The sequence below is a fragment of the Lepisma saccharinum genome, chromosome 4 (assembly GCF_977018435.1).
Source record: "Lepisma saccharinum chromosome 4, izLepSacc3.1, whole genome shotgun sequence".
NCBI lineage: Eukaryota > Metazoa > Arthropoda > Insecta > Zygentoma > Lepismatidae > Lepisma > Lepisma saccharinum.
The window spans coordinates 63192339-63220061 of NC_139232.1; the positions used below are offsets into that span (position 1 = coordinate 63192339).

The 27723-nt window shown below is 37.1% G+C and overlaps 1 protein-coding gene across 2 annotated transcripts in view; it reads right to left on the reverse strand.

Moving 5' to 3' along the window:
* LOC145986516 (ATP-dependent translocase ABCB1-like) overlaps window positions 1-27489 on the reverse strand; it is a 139877-nt gene extending 112388 nt beyond the window's left edge. The window contains exons 1-5 of one of the 2 annotated variants that reach the window (XM_083120622.1): window positions 27333-27489; window positions 25581-25733; window positions 13179-13242; window positions 8310-8467; window positions 5922-6054 (exon numbers count right to left, since the gene is read on the reverse strand). In XM_083120622.1, the coding sequence (XP_082976748.1) occupies window positions 5922-6054; window positions 8310-8467; window positions 13179-13242; window positions 25581-25678 (453 nt within the window). In that variant the 5' untranslated portion in view covers window positions 25679-25733; window positions 27333-27489. Of the gene's footprint in view, window positions 1-5921; window positions 6055-8309; window positions 8468-13178; window positions 13243-25580; window positions 25734-26955; window positions 27122-27332 lie in introns of those variants that run through there. The other variant, XM_083120623.1, reaches the window with a different exon arrangement.
* Between the last annotated feature and the right edge of the window lie 234 nt (window positions 27490-27723).

A 27723-nucleotide genomic window follows, 5' to 3' on the forward strand; every position in this document is an offset into this window, starting at 1 on the left:
GCTATCATACAGTCTCCCACGATGTAGCCTACGTGTATTAATCAGATTTATGCATGCTCAGATTTGGCACAGAGCCACCAGCAATCATGTGAGGTGTGCAGACCAGACGTTGTGAATGATATTAGCCCGATCTAGTTGGCTGCAATTTTTTAACTCAATTTGACTCTCTTTGCACCGAAGTGTCTAGTTGGTTGCACGGTGCAACACTGAGTGGTCTACTTCGTTGATTTGGAGTCAAATAGTGTATTTGGTGTCTGCACTACGTTCTGGGTCAGTGTATGTTTGGTGTATGGTCACGTGGTGAGTACTAGCTAATCAAATGACCGTTTAAAGCAGCAGACAGGCATTTGTTGAATCTTCTGAACTTGAACACCGCTTTCCGTCTAGTTGGTTGAACATCATATGCTTGCACCACCCTTACACCACCCTGACACTGGATACACCTGCACTGCACCCACCGAGTGTCAAACAGTGCAGCCAACTAGATGGGGCTAGTATGGTCAGACAATAGTGCAGACAATTCACAGAAGGCCAATCCAATGTGCACAACCCCCAGTGGCGTGGCGTGGATTTTTAAAAGTGTTACCGGTTATCAGTAGGACATTTAAGGGAGACTTGGGCGCCTCCCCACCTCATGCCCCCCCCCCCCAATGCCTTCCAAGTAGTTCATATAATATTAATCTGGTACGTATGAAATTCAATACTAGATTTTGGTAAAGTTATTAATCAGGAAAAAAAATGTTGACATAAGGACTAAAGTGAAATCGCAAACATTGGTTGTTGACACAATAATACGTAATTTGATACTTACAGAAACATTGAAGGCTACTTATAGAGCAGATCAATCCGACTTTGAAAATAGTTATATGATTCTGGGATCCCAGGTTCGAAACCTAGCTTGGGCATGGGCGTTTGTGATGTCTATTCATCAATTTAATCATATCATCACTCATCCCCATCTTCGCAAATTAGCCAAAGCGGCACAAGCGAAGCAAAATCAATCAAATCAAATCAAAAAACTTCTATGATGCTGTCATAAAGAGAAGTTTTTCATTTGAATTTGAATTTTTGGGTGCGTCATGGTCATGGTCCATGTTATCCACATCTGAATTCGACATGTTTTTTTTCACCCGAAAATAGAGTACATGGCCAACAAAAGAGTTTCGACAACTGCACACATCCACATAACCACGGATAGTCGTTATACCACGAAACATTGAAATGTCGGTCATATCCAGCAGACGACTTGGTTTTTAAATCGTTCAAAATGGCTTTGGCCTCCCTTTCACCACAATTTCGATTTTTTTCTGCAAAATAACGAACCGAAAGATTGCTTCAAAATATCTTCTATCGCACGATTACACACACTGTCCAGATAGGATGAACCCGCCACCTCGGAACTCGGAGCAAGCTTCATTAATTAATTGACAATGCCCGAAAACAACATAAAGACGAAATACACCAGTCACAAAACTCCCACTGCACAGTCCCTCCCACAAACCGTTGTTTACTTTTGTAACACGTGAAGCACCCTCCTTGCCCCCTCCCCTCTCAGCATCGGCCCTTCCCCAATATTTCTTTCGGAACCTGCAAGAAGTCCAGTTCTACTAATGTTGCCATCTTAGTTCTTTTGAAACCAGATTTGCCCAAATCGCGAAACTTTTTGTTTCAAATAAGATGTATGTAGAGTAGATGTAGTCTTCATCTGTTTCCTAACTACTCTCACTCCCATGTTTCGCTAAATCCACTGAAATCTCATTTCTGACATCACTACTATTTCGTATATTTTACGTCCTTTGCTACCTTTAAGGCTTTCGCTTTATAGGATAATCGTGACGATGAGGATGAATGGTGAATTATTGAAATAAAATTATTATTTCTTTGTGTATGTAATTATTATTTTTTATAATTACGTAAGTAAAATAATAACAACGACCACTGAAATAACCATTTCTTGCTGAGGATTCGAACCTGCGACATCTGACACTTCAGAGCGTGCTAAGATAACAATCGGGAAATTATGCTTGTAAGTATTGTTTTCACACAAAAACAGTTCTACCACCTCAGAAACATTGCTTCAATCCAAAATTATTGCATTCCTGTGACAACGTATGTCAATCTCAATCAGTATTATCAACAATTATCACAAATTCCTGTAACCGAAATAATATTATATGTGTGAAATATAGAATTTTAGGTTGACATTTTTAGAAGGACAGCTCACCCGTTGACCATACCCATCCCTCTCCTCTCCTTCTCGCCCATGATGTCGAAGAAGGACAAAGAGGACTTTCATAATCGCTGATATTTAGTGTAAATACAAAATATCACTTGGTAGTTTGCTTTTGCCACAGTGTGATTTGATTTTTTTAAATTTTGATTTGGCGATTTAAGTCCACTTCATGAACAGTAATGCTAATCGGGACAGTTTAAAGTTGGATCTGAACCACTTGTGCCTCCACCGGGTATCGAACCCGGAATCCCTTGATTATAAGGCGGCGACGCTACCACTGCGCCATCGTTCCCCAGTGTGACTGGTTACCTTCAGAATAAGATAGACCCGATTAGGCGACTTAGCTCTTTTCTGTCAATTGGATATGGCAACACTGGTATGTTTCCGGTAGGTATCACCGGCAACTACGGCGGCTAAACAGTCATGCCATTAACCCGCCTCCTCCTCAGTCTTTGCTGCGACGGAAAGTCTTCCTTGGGTGGGCTCAGGGCCCTTTCCTCATGTTGCCTGTGGAGGGTACCGGATCAGTCCTCCTCTTCGCTTTTGCCGGTGTCAGAAAAAATGTCAGTCTGCAATGTTTACTTTACAACAATATTACCAGTTTATGTACGTAATAATATTGTAAGACGGGTTCTTCAATTCTTTATATTTTGGTGTTACCTGCGGTAACAGCGGCTACATGCACGCCACGCCTCTGACAACCCCATACAGCTGAGTACACGCAGGCCCTTTGCATCACTTCAGGTGAGAGATCTTGGACCACCCCCTGTACAGCCCTGGCCTTGCATGTACCGATTTTCATCTCTTTGTTCAACTGAAGATGTTTCTGGCAGGACAAGGATTTGACAGCTACACTGCGGTAGAGATAGTTCCAGTCTTTGCTGTCAGACACATATGCCATGCGCATACAAAATTTAGTGTCATGCTACGACAAATGCCAAAACAACGGTGGTGATTATGCCGAAAATTAGGTTAGGACTCACTGTTAGTAATGCACACACATTTATTATAATTTTTCTTATAGTAATTACTTCTGATATTCTTGTTTTATTTATGGCTAATTGGTAGAGACCTTGATTTTTCTTTTTTTCGAAATGCTGTATATTTTTTTATTTATTACTATTCGGTGTTATTTTTCCCTAAATTCACATGTTCATTTTAGCATTTTCTGACAAATACCTGAAATTATACCTTCATGGTGTATTTAAACTACTGTTTCAAATTGTAAGTCACATGGCCTACAGCTCTTCATAAGAGTTTGATATCTTTGTAGTTATTTTGGGAAAGTTACTTTCCATACCCCCTTTTAAATTTTAGGGTAAGGGTTTTAGATAATGGAATCTTCCCCGTATATACAGATGGGTGCATAATGACCATAAGTGGCGACGCACACAAAAATTTTAAATCAATCAATCTCACGTGACAGATACCGATATATTATTGCACAAAAAATTGGCATTATATCTTATTGACTTGTTAGTGTTACGTTTACCAAAATTCGCGTTTTTGTTTTAGAGCATTTTTCTGCCAAATATACCAAAACTTAGTACTTCCATTGTGCTTTTAAACTATTATTTTAAATTGTAGGTCACGTGGTCTACTTATTTTCGTGGCAGTTTGATATGTTGGAACAGATTTTTGAGGAAGTAAAAGTAAAGTGCTGCCCTGTGTTTAGCACCAAGCCATGAAGGCATCTAGGGGGTGTGGAGTTAGGGCACCACACTTTTTTGATCACGGACGAAGGTGGGGGTGATGTGATCAGCACCACGCTCCTGGCTACCTTTACCCCCCAAAGTATCCTCCAGGTACTCGCTTGATACGACTCTGGGTGGGCACCCGAACAGTTTGAACAGGTGGAAAAGATCCCGGTTCTCCCCCACAGGGAATCAATCCCAGGTCTCTCGCATGGTAGTCAGATGCCCTAACGATTGAGATCCATTATTTCTCGCTGGACAAATAAGGATGGTGCACACTTAGCTTGGTAATTCAAAACACATCTCGTGTGCCAAATACTGAAGATGTGGCTCCTGTGTGATGGTAGATACACAACACTCAATCTCCTGTTAGAACACTGCTTTAAAGAAAATGCTAAACACGCCAACAATTCGCATCTTATGACAAATCCGCGTTATTTCGATATTTCAAACGGGCAAAAAATGTGTCCAGACATCACTGCACATTCTTAAACACAACTTTGCAGCAATTAACATTTTTCACGGTTTTTGCGTTTGTGAAAAATCAAGGTCCCTACTAATTGGAAATTACTTTCTGGTCACCCCTCATATAAATCAGTAGATGAAAAGTGAAAATTCAGGTGGGCTGGCAGAGAAAAGTCAATTCTTGAAGAAAGTGATATACTTTTATGATTGAATGATTCGAGTAAATATATTAAAATATTTACGTATTTATTATTAGTATTTTATTTCATAATATTGGGTATTAACTTCACTCAGTGAGAGATTAATGACCATCTCTCACGAGTTTAAACAGACAGGACAGATAGTGGCGTTAATTTCATTGCAATACTAGTGTTGCAGAAAATTTGAGGTTGGGAGCATGTACTTGCCTATTTTTATAACATTTATCAATGTACATTTATGTTTAACTTTTTTGTGATAGTATTCAATATATATTCCGTTTTATTAGGTTCTTCTCGATAACTAAGAATAGTACAATGTCATTGTAAACGTATGTTAACTTGTGCGAAACCAGTAATACATCAGGATGATGAAAGCAAACCGTCGTAAGTACTGCTACATTAAATAAGGTGAAGTGAGCCAGAAGGGTAATAAAATTCCAGCAGCATATTTGCAGTCTAGAGCTCTTCTTGTTTATGCATGTGATTATTGTTGGATGTTGCAGTCCGAAGACACCCAACAAAAATTAATTCCATAAGAGTGACATTCTTGCAATTTCTGTCGCATGTTGTAGTGAGATACTTTGTCGGGTGGCAATATTCGACAAAAATCGTATGTATCAACGGAGCCTATTTGTTTCCATGTTCCTTCAGCTTGTCCAACAAAATGCCTTACTACGATGACCAACAACTATCAGACGGCGCCACCCGATCCCATCCCTTCCATCTGTTGACAGTTCTGTCCCCTTACTACTCCCATACGGACAAGAAAAAATGATAATTCAATGCATTTTCCAAGTAATATTTAGAGGCTTAACACATTTTGCTGCCCCTCCAGAAATTTCTCTCTCTTCCTGCCATCACTGGTTTCTAGCTCCGTGGTTGTGTTGTGCATAAAAGGGGCCTAAAAGTTGAGGAAACTTAGCAACAACATTTCCTGTTAACGTGTAGAGTTCCATAATGATATCTTTAAAAAAAAATTTAAAAAAGTCAATCAAGACAAAATTCTGTGACATTTCCCTGACTTTTTTTGACACCTCAAATTCCCTTACTTTTCCCAGTTTTCCAGGTCTGTTGCCACCCTGTAGATGCTATGCGGAAAACACACAAACATTAAAAATCACGTTATTAAATAACAAGGTAATAAAAATTTTTATAAGCAAACTCTAAATATTAAAAATAATAATAATAAAAAAATATAGAATTGGAAAATCAGGTGCATGGAGACTGAGCACCCTGTATTTTTCTAGTTTTCTACCCTGCTGCATACACAGATATTAAAATCACTACAAAGTTACATGAATAAAAGTGAAGTCAGATGAAATAGCTTACCTGTCTTTCAGCTGCACTATTAAATGTCATCACGTACAAGAAACTAAGAACAAATTCCGCAAGCCCAAGTATGGAATTGAATATTGCAAATTCCGTCACAGCCTCCATGAAGTCAACTTTCGGAGGATGCCACCTAAAATAGCAATTAAAAGAACCATTTCACCACAACAATAAAAAGGATCAGGTGTTATGTGTCATAATCAGTGAACAGACTTATATGTAAATACGTCTTCAAATAAAGCAAAAATCAATGTTACTTTGCATTATTTTTGCAAATAGTAGTATGTATGCTCAAGAAATGATATTGTTATTTTCAATATTTTTACATAGCTTTTAGCACATATTTTACATTTTTTAGTTATTTTTACAAATAATCTCCATATTTACAAACATTTTACAATATTGATTCATGCTGTAATTACATTTTTCTTCGTATTAAATCTTGAGAGTACAGAGTGCATCTGCTATACTAACATTCTTGTCAACATTACAGAAAACAAGCTCAAGCTTTGGTGGTGAAATCCATTGTATATTTTAATTATACTACCATTATTCCATGTAATACTGAATGTAGTTTCAGTTAACATAAATCTGTCTTTAGGAACAACAGGAGAAGATTCCTGTTTCAGCACTCACCATTGCAGCAGCAGGTGAAAATGAAAGAAAAAAACATTGCACAAATGCTCAGCAAAAGAAACTTTTGTTTTTCCTTTTTTTTAACAAAAAATGAAGCACATCCTGTATTTGAATTCTGCATTGCAATTAATGCCAAGTGAGCCTAATGCATTTTATTTTGCATTCATGAGTAGGTTGCTCCTGACTCACCACATGGTATCAAATGGAACAGGGTTGCAACAAGCCATGACGGAAGAGGAATGCCAGTATATGCCTGGGTGCAGAGGCTCATACATTTTGTGTGCAAAGGGAGTCTAGGAAATGACCGAACTGACCCAAACCAGATGAGCCTACCTGCTTTCTCTATGTGCTTGCTGAGAACAGGTAAAGAGAGTGCACATCTTGGTCAACACAAAAGATTGACTGTAGATAGGTGAAGGGCTGGTGAAGCACAGAAGTAAATGGAAGGTGAAGTGATGTGGGAACATTTGATTGATTTGATTTATTTTACTTCACATTTCTGCCACTTCTGGCTAATTACGAAGATAAAGATTAATAGCGATAAGATGAAATAGATCATGGAACAAACACACATGGACAGCACATGACGCAAGTTCCATAGAGGATTATCTGGCCATGGGCCGAGATACCGGAGCCTCAGTCCAGAGGATGAGGATGAGTTTGAAATTATTCAATGGACACTTACAAAGAACTTTCATTCCCAAGTCAGAATTCGAACACAGGACCCCTGGTGTCATAGCGTGCTGTGCTAACCACTCTGGCATGGAAGTCTGGTACAGATTCATGTTACATACTTGCAAAGTTATCATGCATATATTGTTTTTATTTTTCTATGTGTTCAGTGGAAAGTACATATGGATTACAATAATGTATTCTACATCATGTAGATATAAAGTACATGATCAGATTAGCAACTTATTAAAAATTTCTGAAAATGTAGCAAAGTTGTCTGGAAACTTTCCTTCTATATTTCTTTCTGTCTGTTAAGTTAGGAAACACTAGGGCTAAATCAGAGCATTTTATTTATTCTTCCATCTTTCATGATCTTTGTATTACTGTTAAATATTAGGTGCTATTCAATAAAAACAAATATCACAATTTGTTTTACCATGTTGACAAATAAATTAGAAAATTGTTATCTAAACTCACAGTCTTAACGAACATAACAAGTTGATTCCCCACGAGCCACCACTGCATAGGAGATAATAATATAAATAATTTTACTGCACTTGACTGCAAGTTGTCACTATTTGATTTCCTTTAACTTAATATTTTTTACTTAGTTGATTTTCTATCACTTTTGGCTAATAGCAATGATGACGATGAGTGATAGGATGAAAGTGATGAAGGGACACTCACAAAGAATGCCCATGCCTAGGCAATGATTCGAACCTGGGACTTCTGGCATCTTAGCATGCTGTGATAACCATTGCTACTATTTTTATCTGATTCTTGTAGCTCTGTACAGTTCTTGCAATAGGCATGAATGGCTCACTTGTATGTTGGTACTAGTCAAAGGTTCACTTACTTTAGTGAGCATGTCTTCTTTGCGAGATAAATCAACTTGACAAAGATGACATGGGATATTCAAAACACTTTCCACTCACTAACATAAGTGTCACTTGACTATTTACAAACTTTGCATCAGCTTCTACCCTAATTATTAGCTTCTGGTGCCAGCAATGCATCGAACACAGAAGAGAAGTTCTGAAAACAACTTTTAAAATTTAAAATAGCAACTGACATACTTACGAAGAATTGGAAAGTGATTCATTCATAGCATTAAACACAAAAGCATCAGCAATATTTCCAAATAGAACAATGGCAAAGGGAATGCAGGCACTTCCAACTATGGCTGCAACTGTACCGATGATCATCAAAAGCCCATCACAACACGAAGCAAAAGCAAACTGAAAATAAAAATAGTCTTGGTCACGGTTCTGATTATGTAATTATTTTTGCAAGTTGTACAAAAGAATAATTACTGCATTTAGAATTATGAAAATTATTGTAGTAAATTTGTGAATTTAAAGCTGTAGAAAGTATTATTTTGTGAACAACTGTGTTGTGAAAAGTAGACCATACAAGTCTTAGTTATCTCAAGCATTCTCGTCTCATGGAAAATGTTGCATACACGTGCAGGAGGTGAAAGAAAATGTAGAATTACTATGGCATTCAAATCTAACAATCCTTACCCAATTAAATACAGGGTGGCACATATTGTATCTACCAATTTAGTTGGTAACCCTGCCAAAATGAATGTGCGCATGTGTGGTGTATCTACATCCATGGAGAGTTGGGAGTCAGGCAATTAGTATACCATGCAGTGTTCGCCAATACAGATTTGGATTGTGGCACTGGAAGCACCGGGCACTGCTCCGGAACAATGGAACACACACCTGTTCCAGAAACACACAGCACCATCTTTTTTGATTCTGGGGTGAGTTAAACAGTGGAGAGCCACAGGTAATAATGTGAACCATCAGTCGCCATGAAATATGCATTATTCCAAGGAACATGTTGAGATGCATGTGATCAAAGCCTTCCTGTGTCGCCTCGAACAGTGCATCCAAGCAGGAGGAGGACATTTAGAGGATGTTATTTTCAAGGTTAATTGATGTATGTATTGTCCATATTATACACTGTATTAATTGCCAATGTGTATATTTTTATTTCATAACCATATAAGTTACTACAAGCACTCACCATCTTTCCGTTGTAATTTGAAGTTGGTAGATACAATATGTATCTGTATGTAAATAATAACAAGGTGGAGTGTAATCATAATGCTACGAACATTCCACCTGACTCACCTACCCCACTCAATTTACAATATGTTACAGGACAATAAATATCATTCTGCACAAAAAAACACAATACGTAGTCACAAAATCTGTTCTAGAAAAATTATGTCAAGAGTGAAAGAAATATATTTATTTTAAACTTTTAATTTTTGACTCATTTATGAGGTAAAGAATTGATTGATTGAGTTGTTTTATTTTACTTTTGCTTTTCTGGCACTTTTGGCTAATCGTGAAGATGAGGATGACCGATGAAATTGTGAAGGAATACTCGCAAAGAACACCCATGCCCAGGTTGGGATTCAAAGCCAGGGCCCCTGGCGTCGTAGCACACGGTGCTAAACATTCCCCCATGGAGGTCAGCGTAAAAACTTAAGATTCTTGTGATTACCTCATAATCAATAACCAAAGTGAAAATTGTTAGGGGTTATATTTGATTGAGGCATGTCCTAGTAGGGTTGGGGAATACTGCTATGTTTTAGCATGGGGATAATGAGTCAGGTGGGGAATACTTTTAAGTTTTCCTAGCTGGGGTGACATCCTCCACCCACATCCCCCTTCACTTGCAGCACTGCTGATAATTCAGAATTTCTTGAAGCATTTATCATCTTTTTTTTTTATTTACTAACATTTAAGTACACAATATCAATTAAAATGACAAAAGAATGGCAGAAAATTTTCATAATGGGTATCAAAATAGGTTACAAGGAAATCCTTGTAAGAGACTATCAACAACATAAAAGCATTTATCTTACATGGTGTTTGAATATAATGTATGCATGATTCAAATAAATATAAAGACATATTTAAGTTCTACTATCTAATTTGATCGAGACATATGTAGAATTTTTAAAGCTATAGGAGGTATTTGAATTCATGGCCACTCTGATTCTGGCACTGACGATAACACAGACCAAACATCACAAATCATTTGTTATTTGAATGTTCTCTTGCAATAAATGTTTGCAATTCAGTGACACTTGCTAGTTTTGTGCCACATGTCATCTTGAATGTGTGTGTGTATTTGCACATTACCCCCCCCCCTAAATCTGAGTGTGGTATTTGATCCGATACACTCAGGGTGTATTCATTGATACCTCTTCACTCAAATCCATCTGGTTAGCACATATTTATCGAGTTGGGTCCGGTACCCTTTACCCTCTGTGCCTCTGATAGAAAGAGGAAAAATTTGCATGGTTTATGCCGATTATCCTGTTTGTGAATGTTTTCTGTTTTTTGAGCTTGTGCAGATGTGTTACAGTCAGGATTGGGTACTTACATGTAAAAAAGGTTTCCTGATGAGTAAAATATGCACAAAAACTTGTCAAATACAAGGCGCATCCAGAAAGTAAGTATCCCTATTTTCTTTAAAAAAAAAAAAAACAACATAGTTTCAGGAAACCATTTATTGGCAACAGGTACAGCAAAGGTTCAGCTATTTTTCAACATAGCAACCACCAGAATTGAGACACTTGTCATATCGTGGTATCAACTTTTGGATCCCACTGTCGTAGAACTCTGCCGCCTGTGAATGGAACCAGCGTGTGACAGACGTCTTCAGCTCTTCGTCATTGCCACCGGAGGACAGAAATTTCTTGAGGTGCAAGAAAACGTGAAAATCGCTGGGAGCCAGATCAGGACTGTAAGGTGGATGATCAAACAACTCCCAGCCAAATTCCGTCAAAACAGCTGCTGTGCGCCGAGCCGTATGTGGACAAGCATTGTCATGGAGGAGCACAACACCTGCAGTAAGCATGCCACGCCTCTTGTTTTGAATGGCACGTCGCAATTTCCTTAGTGTTTCACAGTAATGGTCAGCGTTCACCGTTTCACCTCTGGGGAGGAAGTCAATGAGCAAAATGCCCTTCCTGTCCCAAAACACGGTGCACATCACTTTCTGTACCGACAGCATCTGTTTGAATTTCTTCTTGACCGGAGATCCACTATGCCGCCAATGCATTGACTGCTGCTTGATTTCCGGGGTGAAGTGCGAAATCCACGTCTCATCGCCCGTGATGATCCTGTCGAGGAAATCATCGCCGTCATCATGGTACCGTTGCAGGAATGTCTGTGCTGCTCCTGAACGTTTCATTTTGTGTTCGGGTGTCAGGTTTTTCGGCACCCACCTGGCACACAATTTTTTGAACAGCAGGCGCTGCTTGACAATCTCATGCAACACGGATCGCGATATCTGCGGAAAAAGGCTACTCAACTCCGTAATCGTGAAGCGACGGTTCTTTACGATGCGCTGCCGCACCAGCTCAACCAGATCATCAGTGATGAGGGACGGACGCCCACTGCGCTCTTCATCATGGACACTTTGACGACCTTCCGAAAACTGCCGACACCAGCGACGCACCATCTGCTTACTCATAATATACGGCCCATAGACCTCACAGAGCTGACAATGAATGTCAATTGGCACAATGCTTTGTGCATTCAGGAACTTTATCACCGACCGAACCTCGCATGTGACGGGAGAAGGAATACGAACTTCCACTTCGGACCACTGCTGCCTCGCTACTGGCGCCGGGCGGGATCTGTCCGCCTGGCATATGATTGATACGTCCTAGCTCTGCTGCACATGCACAATTTACACGGCTCATTATGTTTACTTTCACGGGAAAAAAAATAGGGAAACTTACTTTCTGGATGCGCCTCGTACATAGAAAATGCATAAATTATGTAAAAAAGCTGTAAAATACAAAAAGAAAATACGAATCCACAAGTAATAAGGAGATGCATCAAGGAACTATAGAAATTCAGATATTATTCATTATTTTACTATTTGTATAATTAGTTTTACATACTTTTCATTGTTTAATTTATATTATAATTTTATTATTCTATTTATGTTATTTAACTACTTGCCATTTTAAAAAAAGAAATAGGGTGCAGTTTTGAGATAGAATGCAGATTACATTTGTCTACAACAAAAAGGGTTCAGGAAGAAAATTACATGAAATTTAATAACCAAAGAGTGCTGAGACATCACATGCAGCATGCAATGAGAAATAGGTTCTTTATGATACTCCACGTTGCAATCATCAATGGTTAGGATCACATGAACCTGATCCAAGACAACTGAAACCACCACTGCATCAATATGCTCTGTGTTTGGTGGACTATTCAGAGTATCTTGCATCGAGAACTGCTGCCAACACAACTGTATACTCTCAGCAGCTGTAACATGTTCACGAGAAACTGAAAAACATGGCACCTGTACTTGTGAATTGCAAAGATGTATTCTACTTGGTGGTTAAAGTGGATGATTTGGTTTATATTACTTTGCTTTTCTGCAACTTTTGAATAATCGAGGCGATGAGGATGAGTGATGATATGATGAAATTGATGAAGGGACACACACACCCTGGCTGGGATATAAACTCAGGACCCCTGGCATCTAAGATCATGGGCAACACCATACTCCTCCTTGGTTGGGAAACACTGACGCATCCACCTTAGTTCCCAGACATTACCCCATCCGATTATCATATCTTTCCTTCAATGGACAGCCACCGTAAAGGATGACAGTTCCGAAATGAGGTGTAAACTGCACTTGATAAAATCCTTGGTTCATTTTTCACAGATTTCTAAAACAGTGGGATCCTTGGTCTTCCATAACATTGGAGACAGGTCATTGATGTTCATGGGGATTCATTTCACTTCACTTTTTGGCATTTCAAGGTGTTCGACATAACTTTCTTCATTACCTTTATGTAACCATACAGTACACATAAATAGAAAACTAATACCAGCATGTGCTTGTTAATGTAAAAGTTAGCAATGTGTGAAATTACAAAGTTTTAACATTACATACCAGCTTATGAAATGGTACAGGTTTAGGACCTTCTTCCTTATCCTTAGCAGGTTCATCTGCAATGCTGTGATAAGAAAAGCAGTATTAAAAACAACAACAAAAGAAACGAAACAACATTAATGGCTTCGTGAGAATGATTGTATTCACAGCCACTTTTTATTTGCCGTAAAGAAAAGTACAAAGTTGAAAATTTTAACAATGATACTGAGGATTCTTTTCGTTACCATTATTATTGCCACAGTGTCACAAACAACAATTGTCTCATTGTGTTTATTTACATTTTTCCCTCCAATCAGAAACTGCTTTGCTAGCATGATTAAAAGTGGTTCGCAAAAGATGAAATAAAAACAATAACTCGAGCTGTCCACCACCTCATTATATGATTATACAGTGCTCGAAGTGGAAATTCCTAGCTGGTGGGATGTTTGGTCAAGTTTGGGGATGCTTGTATGGATCAGCATGGGGTCAATGAAGAAAACTGGTGACGCCCAGTGTGATATTTGTAGGGGAGATGGGAGAATTCTTCCCCTCTGGATACTTGTGTCCCCCTTTCTGCTTGATAAATTTTATCCCTGGGGGAGGGGGACAAGAAATGATTGGCAATTTAGTTACTTTTTCTCACTTCGCCATTCAATTGCAATATTTTCTGTCAGACAACTGGAATCTCCATTTGGCAAACACAGATGCTCTATTCCTGTAACTGTCAAACAAGTGTCCAGGGTTGAAGACCACCTCCACTCTTCCGTTTTCTTTGTCCATGGAATTTGTCAGGAAAATGCCACCCAAATTAATGTGGAAGTTAAAAATGAATTGTCACGTGACCCTAACTTGTCACCACAGAACGTCTGTACGAGAGTAACAATAGTGCACGAAGATAGCCTACATGGAGTTTTTGACACAAGAGCGATAGCACTTTACGAATCCATTTTTTAAAGAACAGTGTGCTATTTTTTAGAACAATGTGCTCGATTTCTTTGTGAAGCTAGGATGTTAGTGAAAGAAGTGAGCATTATGAGTTCCAGACTGCAATATCGGGAATCTGCCTTCAAATTGAACAATAAAGCTGGTGGCGGTGAAGACTGTTGATCAAAGGATTGGTTCTGAAAATTTGCAACTGCTGAAGTGTATCTACACAAGAAGTAGTGGTGAGTTCCTTTTGATTGTTGGTTGCCCATGAAAAATTTAACAAATGGAAAATAACATGGGCATGGCAAATGTAACCGTAATTTAGATAGTCAGTAGAGTCACCCCCCCCACCCCCCGGAAATTTCTTATATACCACCTATGCAAATCATCCCATCTGGGAAGATGCTTTACGAAAAATTTTCCCCCCCTCCCTGTTCCTTTCCACTTTAGGGCAGTGTGCTGTTAGAATGTTGGGCACCCTTGACCTTTTTTGTAACCCCCTCGACAAAGTGAAATATTTTGTATCCTCTATGAAAATTATGTTGTTTGTGAACGTTTTCAGTTGTTTCTAGCTCACATAAATGTGTTATTGTGAAGTAAAGTACGTCTATTTCCTTAGTGTGAAGCAGAACAGACTGCGGGTTTAGTGCAAGTGAATATAGCATCCAACACAACATTCCACAACAGCAGTAGAGAGGATGTTGCTTACCATTGCATAAATGCATTATAAAATAAAGTAAATCAAACACAAAGGACTGCAAACAAAATAGAAGTGAAATTATTATTAGCAGCATTATATATACATATTGGTGATCATAATTTTATGTCGTAAGGTTAGGTCTATAAGGTTTAGTGCTGATTAGGGCTGAGCCGATACCGATACTCTCACCAATATCAATGCAAATTCAATTTTAAAATAAGAAAGGCTAGTTACTGAGTCATACTCTCATCACATCACATTCCTATAATGACATTAAATAACTCCCAAATTATCCTCATATAGCATTCTAACACTCTAAAATGTTTGTGGTGTTGCATTTACATCAAAGAAATTCAGTCTCTTATTCAATTTCATGTAAAAAATATTCTTGTCGTTTGGGTTAAACTGGAGAGGGAGAAAAGCGACATAAAAATACAGTTATTAAAATAATGCCTCTTTATGCTATGCTATCCATCATTCTCTGTCATGTGAAATAAAAACAAGTCACTGTGGTATCTGCCAATACAAACAGTTGCATAAGAGACTTACACAGAAGTGAAGTCACAATCCTCCCTTTTCGCTTGAATGTAGATAAATAGAGTTGGAAGTGGTCGAAAAAAAAAAACGGGAGTTTTTTTTCCACGGCTTTTTTCCCCAAAGTGTTTCAAATCAATGAAAATACATTACTTGGCTGAATTTTTCTTGTTTCATAGCTATCATTCATCTCTACACTGTAAAAAGATATGTCTAAATTGAAAATACAACTTTCTGACATGGAATTCATAACTAGCAGTAGTTACAAAAATACCAGCTTTTTTGAATGGATGGTTTTTCCCCAAGTGTTAACGTCATATTTCAGTAGGCTCATTAAATATATCTACGTAGTATGTAAACACACACACAACTAAAGTACTTTTGTACATATTTTGTAAATAGAATCTAATATTATGATATAATTTTCATTGTTTGAATTTGACATGTGAACATGCATATGAAGCAAAAAACAAGAAAAAAAGAAACACTGTCCTAGTGTACAGTGACCTAAAAATGAGGCAGAAACTAAAATAGATTGGGCACATATAGCAAACAAAATTCATTAAAAAATCTGGCTTTCTCTCAGTAAAATATTCTTTTAAGTCCACTTTTTGCTCAGATATGCTAATTGGAATTGGACCTACAGCTTAAAATGGGACCTGAACCACTGTGCCTCCATTGGGGATTGAACTTGGAAACCTTTGTATACAAGGTGACATTATTTTATGCAATCAGGGAGGTTCATTCTTTTACATGTGTCTGGCCATTTTCCAACAGTACTCGGAATTGTAACTTTAGGATCTAAATTACCCTTGTAGTAGCATACTGAACGTAAGTATTAAATGGGGTCTATATATGCATGTAGTTCTGCATACATACATACTATGAATGGTAACATTTTAAATTGTCTTGAAACATATAATAGTTTTGTATTAACATTTACTTCACCTAGTCAATAGCCCGAGATAATCTTTTCATCAAAGGCTGAGAAAGTGAAAGTTCATTTGATGCTAAGATAGTCTAAACAGAATTGGGCCTACATTTTTAAAATGGAATCCAAATCTTTATGCAATATGTCTCCACTGAGGATTAAACCTGATACTCATCCATTACAAGATAACATGGTTACCACTATGCCATTGGGTAGACACACACATAAACTCATGTATGGTAAACAAATTAGTAGCTACAGGGTATCCAAAAAGTCACGCAACCGAGATTTTGACTGTACATATCTTTTGCACAAAAACCGACAGACATAAAGCTTACATTGGGTGTTAATTTTGTCAATGCGGATATGTAAACTATAAAATCAGGTTGTTCATGAACGTTCAGTTGTGGAAAAGTTAGTAAGGTGTAAAATAGAGTGCTGCAGCAAGGGCTATTTGCTCAAGTGTATAATAGTTCGCACAGGCAAAACGAGTGGTATATGTTTGAAGACCAGTAGTTTATGTATAACTTTAATTTGTCTGTGGTAGTTGGCCCTCAAATACGAGGGTTGCTGGAAAAGTTTCTGCAAACTATCACCAACAGTGGCGCTAGTGTTCCGCTATTATAAAAATCGGAAGAATAGACCTTTTTTATGTTTAAATTATCTTTAATTGTTTGTTTAAGCCTATTCGTTTATTTTTCACAGCAGTTTGAAGTAGTAGTTTCGTGTAAGAAATGGAAATTCCTCATGAACACTTTCGGGCAATGATTTTGTATGATTTCAAATGTAGTTTAACACCGAAACAATGCATCGAGCGACTTCATTTGGCTTTTAGGGATGAAGCATCATCCAATAGGACTATGTACAATTGGTTTTCCGAATTCCAGTGTGGTTGCACATTTCTCAGTCATGAATTACGTGAAGGTTGTCCATCCACATCTGTTGTTGCCAGTAATATTGATGCTGTCCCAGTCATGAATTACGTGAAGGTTGTCCATCCACATCTGTTGTTGCCAGTAATATTGATGCTGTGCGTGAAATGATTGAGAGAGATCGGCATGTGACATACTGTGAGATTCAGGCATCCTTGAACATGGACATGAAAGCAATACATACCATTTTGCATGGTCATCTGAACATAAGGAAACTTTCAAGCCGTTGGATCCCACTCAACTTGACCGAAGCTCAAAAACCAGCTCGTGTAAATTTGTGTAAAGAAATGCTCACAAAATTCAACCGAGGCAAGTCAAATTTGGTGTACTACATTGTTACAAGGGTCGAAATTTGGATCTATTCATACGAACCCGACACTAAACAGCAATCCACTGTTTGGGAGTTTCAAAGTGAGCCGAAACCAACAAAAGTTGTTCATTCGAGGAGCGCTGCCAAGCAAATGATTGCTTGTTTCTTTGGTTATACCAGACAAGTGGCAACAATAGCTTTAGAATGTTGAGTGGTATACAACAATTTGTTTGCCAGAGGGCATCAATGAATTGCGTAAAATGAACCCAAATCGTCACATTATTCTTCACCACAACAACGCCAGTTCCCACTTAGCACACCAAACTGTTGATTTTTTGTCCAGTAAAAATGTCGAATTAATGACTCATTTTCCGTACTCACCTGATTTATCACCTAATGACTTCTCTTTGTTCCCACACATGAAAAATAAAATGCGTGGTGAGCGATTTGTGTCGCCTGAAGCAGCTGTTGACGCATTCCGAACAGCGGTTTCTGAGGTATCAGCTTCAGAGTGGAAAAAATGCTTTCAAAATTGCTTTGAGCGTATGCAAAAGTGTTTCGATCTTAAGGGTGAATACTTTGAAAAACAATAAAGCCACTCCCAGAATTTCACATGTCTTTTTTCATATTGATTGCAGAAACTTTTGCAGCAGCCCTCGTATGGATCGTGAAGTGAAAGACATATTGAACAATCATTTCCATGTTTCACTCGCTCTCGGCCCCTGATTTTCGCTTATAAAAATCAAACTATTGGTCATGATGTAATGAAGGGAAAATCAGGGGCCGAGAACAAGTGCAACACCCTGAAGTTTAGTCTATCTTACCAATAAAAAAAAGTAAAGTGCTCCCCTGTGCTTTGAACCATGCCATGAAAGCGTATAGGGGGGTCTAGAGTTAGGACCCCACACTTTCTTGATCACAGCCGAAGGTGGGGGTGATGTGATCAGCACCACGTACCTGGGTGTCTTTACCCCCCCCCCTTCCACAGTTTCCACTAGGTGGCCATTTTATACAAAGCAGGGTGGGTGCTGGAGCTGCTTGAACAGGTGGGAAAAATCCAGATTCTCCCCTGCTGGGGATCGAAGTCGGGTCTCTTGCATGGTAGTCAGATGCACTAGCGACCGAGCTACCATGGCTCTTTATCAATATATAGCAATATATGAAATTGAAATAGATGATTATGGGTTGAACCTACTGGCGCATATTTTTGACATGTATATTTCTATGATTACTGTCATGTTGATAGATATTTGATTCTATACACTCGAGCGTGGGAGACTCAAATGAATATTAGTGATCGAAAGTGGTCTCATGAAGTAATCTAGTGTAAAAACAAAAAAAAAGGAAGTGTACGAAGTGAAAACAACATCGATAAGAGACTTATTATGGCTTATTCATGAAGAAGCTTTTTTTGTTACGAGGTGTACTGGCCAGTGTTGGCATTTTGCCATATCTTTTTTTGAAAAACCCAACCTGGGTGTTTTTTTTTTCGGATTTTTCAGAAAAACTCAATAAAACCCGGGCAAAACTGTTTTTTTTTTTCAGTTTATGTTTAAAAACATATGTATTAAAAATGAAATATATTTTTCTTCTAGTAGTAATGCATTGTAACATTCAATTTGTATTGCTTTATACCCTGTCCCAACTATCTCTGGAGCAAGCAAACGAAAACAAGTCTCTGCACAAGAAGTAACGCGAGATGGCTCCACCAATGAACACCAGAGAGAGAAATGGATTCCCTGGAGGGAGTAAGCGACTGCAGTCTTCACAGCAGCATGTACTGCTTCCCTCTGCCCACTCTATTTCCTTCCCTTCTCTGATGCTATGCTCACCCTTGCTCCAGACATACCTGTGACAGGGAATAGTTGACTGAATCAAAAACTATTTAACAATTCTGTTAACACAATCTGTTCTAAAATACTCATCCAACAGTTTGATTCTATTCTTCCAGGAGGGTGTAATAGTTAATGCTGTTGCTTTGTGATCAGTTTTCAGGGTTGCATTCCCTGAGGAGGCACATACTTTGGTGTATCCAAGAATCAGACTACTAGGGGTACAAAATATGTTATGACCAGTGGTTTTATTTTTCTGGTAGTCAACAGCTGTACTCCATACTGGCATCTTATTATAGGTGAGGACTAATAACAAGAGAAATGCCTATGAGCCCAGAAGTCCTGGGTTTGAATCCTGGCCTGGGTGTGGGTATTCTTTGTGTCCCTTCATCAATTTCATCATATCATCACTTGTTCTCATCTTTGTGATTAGCCAAATGTGGCAGAAAAGAGGAGTAAAATAAAGCACATCAATCATCAGTGAAACAAACAAGAGAAATGCATATGCATGTATGCTTGGATGCATCATTGTTTATGAACATAACACAATTTTGAGTAGTTGTTATGATGAACACATTAACAAACAATATGGTAACATTTAACTTGAAGTGCCGGAACTTTCTTACCAGTTAATTTTATCAATCAGGTTTGCTACCTTTTTCGTCCATAATGATACTCAAATTTAGGCATGGTAAAGTATATGTTTTTCAAGATTAAGCACATTTTTAGTTAATACGATTAGTGAATATTCCATTTTGAACTTTGGCAGCCCCCATGGTGGAGTGGTTAGTGGTCCTGGGTTCAAATCCCAGCCAGGGTATGGATGTTTGTGAGTGTCCATTCATCAATTTCATCACTCATCCTCATCTTTGCAAATTAGCCAAAAGTGGCACAAAAAGTGAAGTAAAATAAAACAAATGAATAAAAACCATTCTGAACTTCAGTTTATGAAACAAATTATTTTTCGAATGCAGTGTTGTGCATATGTTGGAATGAATTATGCTACAACTACAAACACATTTTTTATCTCGTTTATTTCATATGTCATAGACCATTAAATAATTCAAAAATACTGTGTAACACAATGTTTTAAATCTGTTTTGTTCACAGTTTATCACAGTAGTGTTTTCCCATTATTTTTCTGGATGTTTCAAGCAAAATACCTCCTCCATGTATTAAACATGCCAAATTATAAGTTTGCCGTATTTAATTGTCTGGCTGATTTCATCCAAATGGAATACCTTATACTTCTTCCAAAATATCTGGCTGCTATGAGAATGTCAATTCCCATGGTCAAAACATTGATGACCTCCAATTTGGTCCACAACGATCCCCAAACGTGCAAAACATTTATTGTCAAATTATAGCTTAAGTGAAGTCCTAAAATTCTAAAGAGTCTCTCTTCTAAATCTCCAAAAATGTAGTTTAGGCAGAGATTTGAAAGTGTCATCAGAATTTGGAATCTACCTCAGCATAAGAAAAATCTATTTTTTATCTACAATCTTGAAATACTTTGAACAAATGCAAATGAAAAACAAAACCTTTCCCGAGGTGTATCTAGTTGTGATTAATTTCAGCTAAAAACCTCTAAATTTGCTGTAGTTATTATGGTCTCAAAATTGGTGACTTACCCCCAACCTTACTAAAACACACACTACAATACAGAGTTTTTACTAAAAACTTAAAACTCTAGAAGTAACATTGCTGAGACTTGTGTTTCTTAATCTACGAAAATATAACCTAGTCAAATATGAGCATAAATTAAAGTTCTCACAAGACATGTTAAACCAGACTGTCGTCTACTAACTTTAAACATGATGACCAATTTTTCTCAAATGCAATGTGAGACCAATCCATCAAGTTATCTTGCAACTATAAAAATTGCAACTCGATTTTAACATTTACCACCACTCCTTTCCTAAGCTATGAAATATTATTTTATAAGCTTTACTGCAAAATTGCAAACCAATTATATCTCTAAAATTACTGTTTATTTCCTTATACTCTGAAAATGTATTCTAGACCATCTAAAAAAAAAAAAAAAACATTGTAGAGCATAGCACAGAGCCTGCAACATGTGGAAAATAAGTTTTTCCATCCACCTTCTTGAAACAAATTGTTCAATTTTGTTCACACGTTTTTATAGTTGCAGAAATAATGTTACCTAAATGATTCTAAATTCACAGCAGTTATCATCATCATCATTAAATAACTAACTAACTCTCTAGCCTTCTTAAACCCGAAGGTTCATGGCTGCAGCAACACAGGCCTTCCATGTTTCCCTATTTTGAGCAAGTTCTATATACTCTTTTCCATCCCTACCGATTTCCCTTAGGTCCATCTCAACGTTGTCCCTCCATCTTCGTCTTGGCCTTCCTACAGGTCTCTTACCATCAGGTTTCCCAACAAGAATCCTGTAAACTCCTCGTTCCTCTCCCATTCGTGCCACATGGCCTGCCCACCTAAGTCTTCTTGATTTAATTATTCTAATAATATCTGGACATGAATACAAATTATGTAGTTCTAAATTATGTAACCTTCTCCACTCACCTGTCTCCTCATCCCTTTTAGGTCCAAATATTTTCCTAAGGATCTTATTTTCAAATACTCTCAATTTATGTTCCTCTTTCAATGTAAGGGACCAAGTTTCACATGCATATAATACTACAGGCAAAATTACTCTTTTGTATATTTTAACTTTCAGTTTCTTAGATATTAAACGAGAAGACAAAAGTTTATGAAGAGAGAAGTAACATGCATTTCCTGAATTAAGCCTACTTCTTATTTCCTCTTTAATATAATTTTCATTTGTTAATATTACTCATTAAATAGATGACATATCCCTCTCTGTCCATCCACCCTAACTCATGCTCCTCCTAAATCAGACACTATATTTTGATAATTTTACTGTCAAATTAGAGTGCAAGTACATAATGCTGCTGTAAGTTTCGTGCACATAGCTGACATTGTGGTAATTATGAAGATGTACAACTTGCATGGCTACAGAGCTCCTAACCAGATATAAAATAACATTTTACTGCATAAGCAAGCAACCCATTAGGATGAGAAATGACAAAATTCATTTAAAGAGTGTTCCAATTTAATCATTGTCACAATTAACAACATTTCAATAAAATGTACTCAATTCTCCCTTGTAATGTTTAAACATGCAAAAATTTCTTCTATCAATTGATCATCACAGTTGAAACTATGATGTGCACTATGGTTTCCCCCACATAAGGAAGTGACATAACCAAAGTGCTCCCACATTTCAAAATTATAAGCTTTGTTCAAGTATGCTGCATCAATAAATGCAAATGTTTTATCTAAAAATTTCTGATACTTTTTCTATTTTGTTTCTTGGATATATGATCTTTTAATTTGTATTAATCTTCATTTCTAGCATAATTTGAGGAAAACAACCTTAAAAAACCGACTATGACTTGTACTACATTCACTATTTTTAGTATTACAAGTTTTCCAAAAAAAATTGACAATCATAGAACCTCACAAGTATTTAAAGCAATAATTTATGAAAAACCTGCATGGGGAAAACTGGGCTGGGCCCATCTGGGCAACCCTGGTACTGGCAACATTGGTCGTGTCAGAGGTAAGTATCAGGTGTGCCTGACATCTGGTTATGTTATTCAGTCAGTGTTCAGATGAAAGAAAAGATTTGAAATTTATCGTACAAAAAGTTTTTCAAATTTAATAAATTTCAAATCTTTTCTTTCATTTGGACATTGATTGAATAACATAGACAGTTGTCGCGCATACACCTGATTCTGCTCTCAGACATGACCAATGTTGTCAGTATACCTTGTAATAAAAAAAAAAGCATATTTTTTTTAATGAATATGCCATAATTAACTTTATAAATTGTCTGTAATGTGTAAAAACTTTTTGTTCTTTTATCACTTCGGTAAATATCCACAAAGACCATCGATATACATTGAAAACCTTTTGCAAACGACTCCATAGCTATGCTCGTTTTCACGTCATACGAAAACCTTTTTACACCTTACTCCCCATACTGAACGTTCATGAACAGCACAATTTTCTAGTTCAGTATTTAAAAAAAATATCCACATAGAAAAAGTTAATACCCAGTTGAAGATTCATGTCTTTATAACTATTTACACAAAAGTTATGTACGTTCAAAGTCTTGGATGCTTGACTTTCTGTACATCCTGTAGAAGAAATGGCAAATATGTCTTTTCGTTGCTACACCACGTAAAATTATTTAGCTAATTGCAAAATATGACATTACAAACCTCTAAACTCTTAACCAACACTGCAAGTGAAATGGGTTAGCCGCAATTGGTAAAAAGCCAAAAAAGCCAAAATTTCCGTATTTCCCCCCAAAAAGCTGTATTTAAAAAAAACAAAAAAAAAAAAACGTCCATTCAAAAAGCCGGCTTATTTGCAACTCTAAGATAAAACAAATTCCACTTTGATCTTCACCCGTTTTTCCCAAGAACTGCACCATCAACTGGCCTGGAAACAGCCCAGCATGATAGTAATGCTGGTTAAAAATGTCCACCTTTCTTACCCCATGAGTTTGCGAGCAAGAATTGGAAACAAATTATTTCTTTTATTTCCACACAGCCTTTACCAAGTAGTTACATGTCTTTGAGAGGTTTGGTCACAGCTCTCACTTTACCCATGTCTTTGATCTTGTCAATCATCTGCTTCCCTAGAGGGTGTGGGGTTTGTCCAGCATTTCTCGGAAAAACTAGTGACTCAAAAATAATGTTACCGGTACCAGCTCAGCCCTAGTGCTGATAACAATTTTCGGCATTCCTGTTCAGTTAGGAGTTCTAAGTTTGATTAAGTGGTCTTTTGCATGTGTTCTTTAGTTATTTGACTGTGCGCACAACTAGTTTTTACTAATAAAAAGCCGCGAAAGTGCTCCGAGATGGCAGCTTTTACTTACACGGGACATACCTTGGGATCAAATATCTCCATTATTTGTGTTCTTTCGCATGCTGGAACCAATTTTATATTACATACAATGTCGAATTCTGTCACTTAAAATAATTTAACACAATTCTCGAAGGGGGGTTACAGTGGGTCAATGGACCCAAATGTTGAAGTTTGTCATATCCAGGAAAAAACATAAAGCATATCTGATAAAATATGTTTCTGTTATCTTTATGATAGTTCTGATATGACATACCTTCAGAGGATATTCACAAATGTGTTTTTCAAAGTTCCAAATTTTATGTGAAAGTATGCGACTGTGTGAACTGATACAAAGGCTAGCATAATTAATTCTGATGAAAGAAACATTCTTCTGTTTCATTAGAATAGGGGTGTGTGGGATCCCGAAAAGTCAGGACCGGGATCGGGAAAAAAAAATTTCCGTCCCGATCCCAACTTCGAGAAATGACTTCCCAACTATTTGGGATCCCGAGCAGTCGGGAAATACCAAATAGTAAATTTAAAATGCTGTTAATTCTTGATGTTATCTACATTGTAAATACCTGGAACTTATCGCAAATTGTTAGTTTTTGTGCCAGAAATGCAAAAACAATCAATTAAGGTGAAAATGACGTGTAGAATTCGAGATTTCAAGAGCTTCAGGAAATTTTGAACATTTCCCATCCTGAAAATTTCCCTACTTCGTCGGGAACTTGAGAATTTTTCCAGTCCCGAATGGCAGGATTTAAAAAATTTCCCATCCCGATCCAAAAAATTCTGTCCTGTCCCGCACACCCCTACATTAGACATGAAAATGTTGAAAATTTACAAGAGATATTCATTTATCATGGGAGAAAAGTAGAATATATATTGTAAAGTACCTTTGACATTTATTATTTTGAAACAATGTCCACTTACCCTATTTTCTTTATCATGTATGGGTTGGAATCTTCTATTATCCATGGACAATCTTCCCCCTCCCTTACCAAAACAACCATTTTGATGTTTAAAGAAAATTTCTAATTATATTCATAATAAAAAAAACAGACCTGCATTTCTTATGTACTAGGGTACGGAAAAACTTCTACCAACAATAAATATATTGAGTTACTTAATGTTAGCATAATTGATAGTTATAAATAAAATACATACTAAAAATAGAATGGAACAAGGCGATTACATACAATGCATTGATCTTTTCCTTTAAATAATTATGATGAAATATTAATTGGGCTGAAATGTAGATTAGAGGCAACATAGGCAATGCAGAAAATACGTCACATAGTTTTATGCCATGTCTTACAGTGAAGAGAAAATAAAGAGAAGCATAGTACCTATCGGCTTTGGAATCTTCATCACCCAAAGGACTGCTCCATCCTTTGTTTGCAATCTGAACAGCTGTTTCATTAGAGTTCAATGTAATCTCTGTCATTATATTATTATCTGCCAGCTGCAAAACTAGTCCTCGATTTTCTTCTGAAAGCTACCTGGAAAAATAAATTTGCTGTTGAATTCTACACAAGCAAAGGATGGGGTAACAGTCTGTTATAGGGAAAACACATTTCTTCAATTTTACATGAGAAAGTACTTATGGAACGGAGTTTCTGTAGACTTTTGAAAGGTCGTGGAAGTGTTTTCTCTCTTCGTTCAATTTATTCGGCTGGTAAAACATGTATTTTTCGACATTAATGTCTCTGCGATGCACAAAAGCTCTTGCCTACATTACCTTCGACTACGTGAACCAAATGTTCCGTGCGTTCGATGACGTAACCCCCGGTCAGTGTTTCCAACCATGCCATTGTTTTGTTAGAACATGACAATTTTAACTGTTTGCCTAACCTAACAGAACCTAACCTAACCTTGCCGGGAATGGTTCATGGGGCTATCCGTGCATGGTCGTGCGGCTAATCGAATGGTTTGTGGGGCTATTTGTAAATGGCATGTGGGGCTATGAGTGCATGGTTCATGGGGTTTTGGAACCTGGAAGAAAAAAATCTGTAACACGAAAGTAGGATTTTTTTGGTTCCGATGGTTTGAAACACTGCATACCCACAGATGATAGACAATGCTAGTGAAGATTTGCCTGCCATATTGCGTGTAACAGTAGCGAAAAAGCAACAAACAATAAATATTCGTGAAAAATTACAATTATTTCAGTGAAAAAAGCAAAATCCCACCTCAAATAATGTTTCGCAATGCTTAATAGGTAAGTACGAATGTAAAAAAGATGACTTGAACGAATGAAATGTGTTTTCCCTATAACAGACTGGTACCAAGGATGGAAAACAAAATACAAGATAGCCAGAAATTATGTATTGATTTGTAAATGGTACACAAATTATCTAAGAAATTATCTACATTTCTCAACATAGTACGGTTTACAAACATTAATCCTTTGTGTTTGTTCCGGAATTTTATAGTAGCTTTTATTCGCCAGGTTTGTACAATAACGCCTGTTCGAAATTCAATGAATGTGCTTGCATTGTGTCAAACTAATATTCTTTTTCTTACATACGATACGTATGTCACACACACACATATATAATATATATATATATATATATATATATATATATATAACATACACGATGAACAAAGTTACTGCTCATTTATACTTAGCTTTTGTATTTTCTTTATATTTAATATGTGCTTGCGAACTCATGCCCTTGTAATATAAGTGCAAGGACAATAATAAACTCGTGTGTATACCTTGAGATTTTTCTTGCGACAGTTCATTACAACAGTGAATGTTTCGTTCCTTTCTTGTATTTTCTAGAGTAAGCGATGTACAGAACTGATATAAATAAGCACCTACAAGAGTTCTAGTAAGTTAAAATTATAAAAACAAAAAATTGTTCGTTTTCATTTTGCAGACGACTTCTGGCTCGATGACGTCACACATCAAATGTAGTACCTCACGAATCGGCATTTTGTAAAATAAAAATACAGAAGCTATTAAACTGGTAAAACGTGAAGTGAGAAATTGCTCAAAATTTATATAATGTTGCACAACTTTACTTAAAGTAATATAAGTTACAATATTGTAATACAGGAATAAACAACATGACTTCGTTTGTGAAACTTACCTTCGGAAAAATCACTGTAATTGAAAAAACCTTTGATCTCAGCTGATCTTTGTTTATGACAATGTCTGCAATGATATCGATAGTAAACAAGAAACAGTTCTATGAAGGATCCGTCTTTCTGTGCGGGTAATGTAAGAATGGCGACTGATCTGTTGAATCCTCGATTACGTATCGCTTTCTGAGGATATTGCACAACTGTAAGCAATTGTATTTTTAGTTGGATAGCATGCTGACTGCAATAGCATTTGAAAATGTGTTCTTATTATGACCCTTCCGTTTATATATATATATATATATATACACTGTTCAGCGAAATATATTAGATAGATGCTTCTCTATAAACCATAAGAGAATCACAGGATTCCAGGATTTTTTTCAGGGAGAAAGGGGG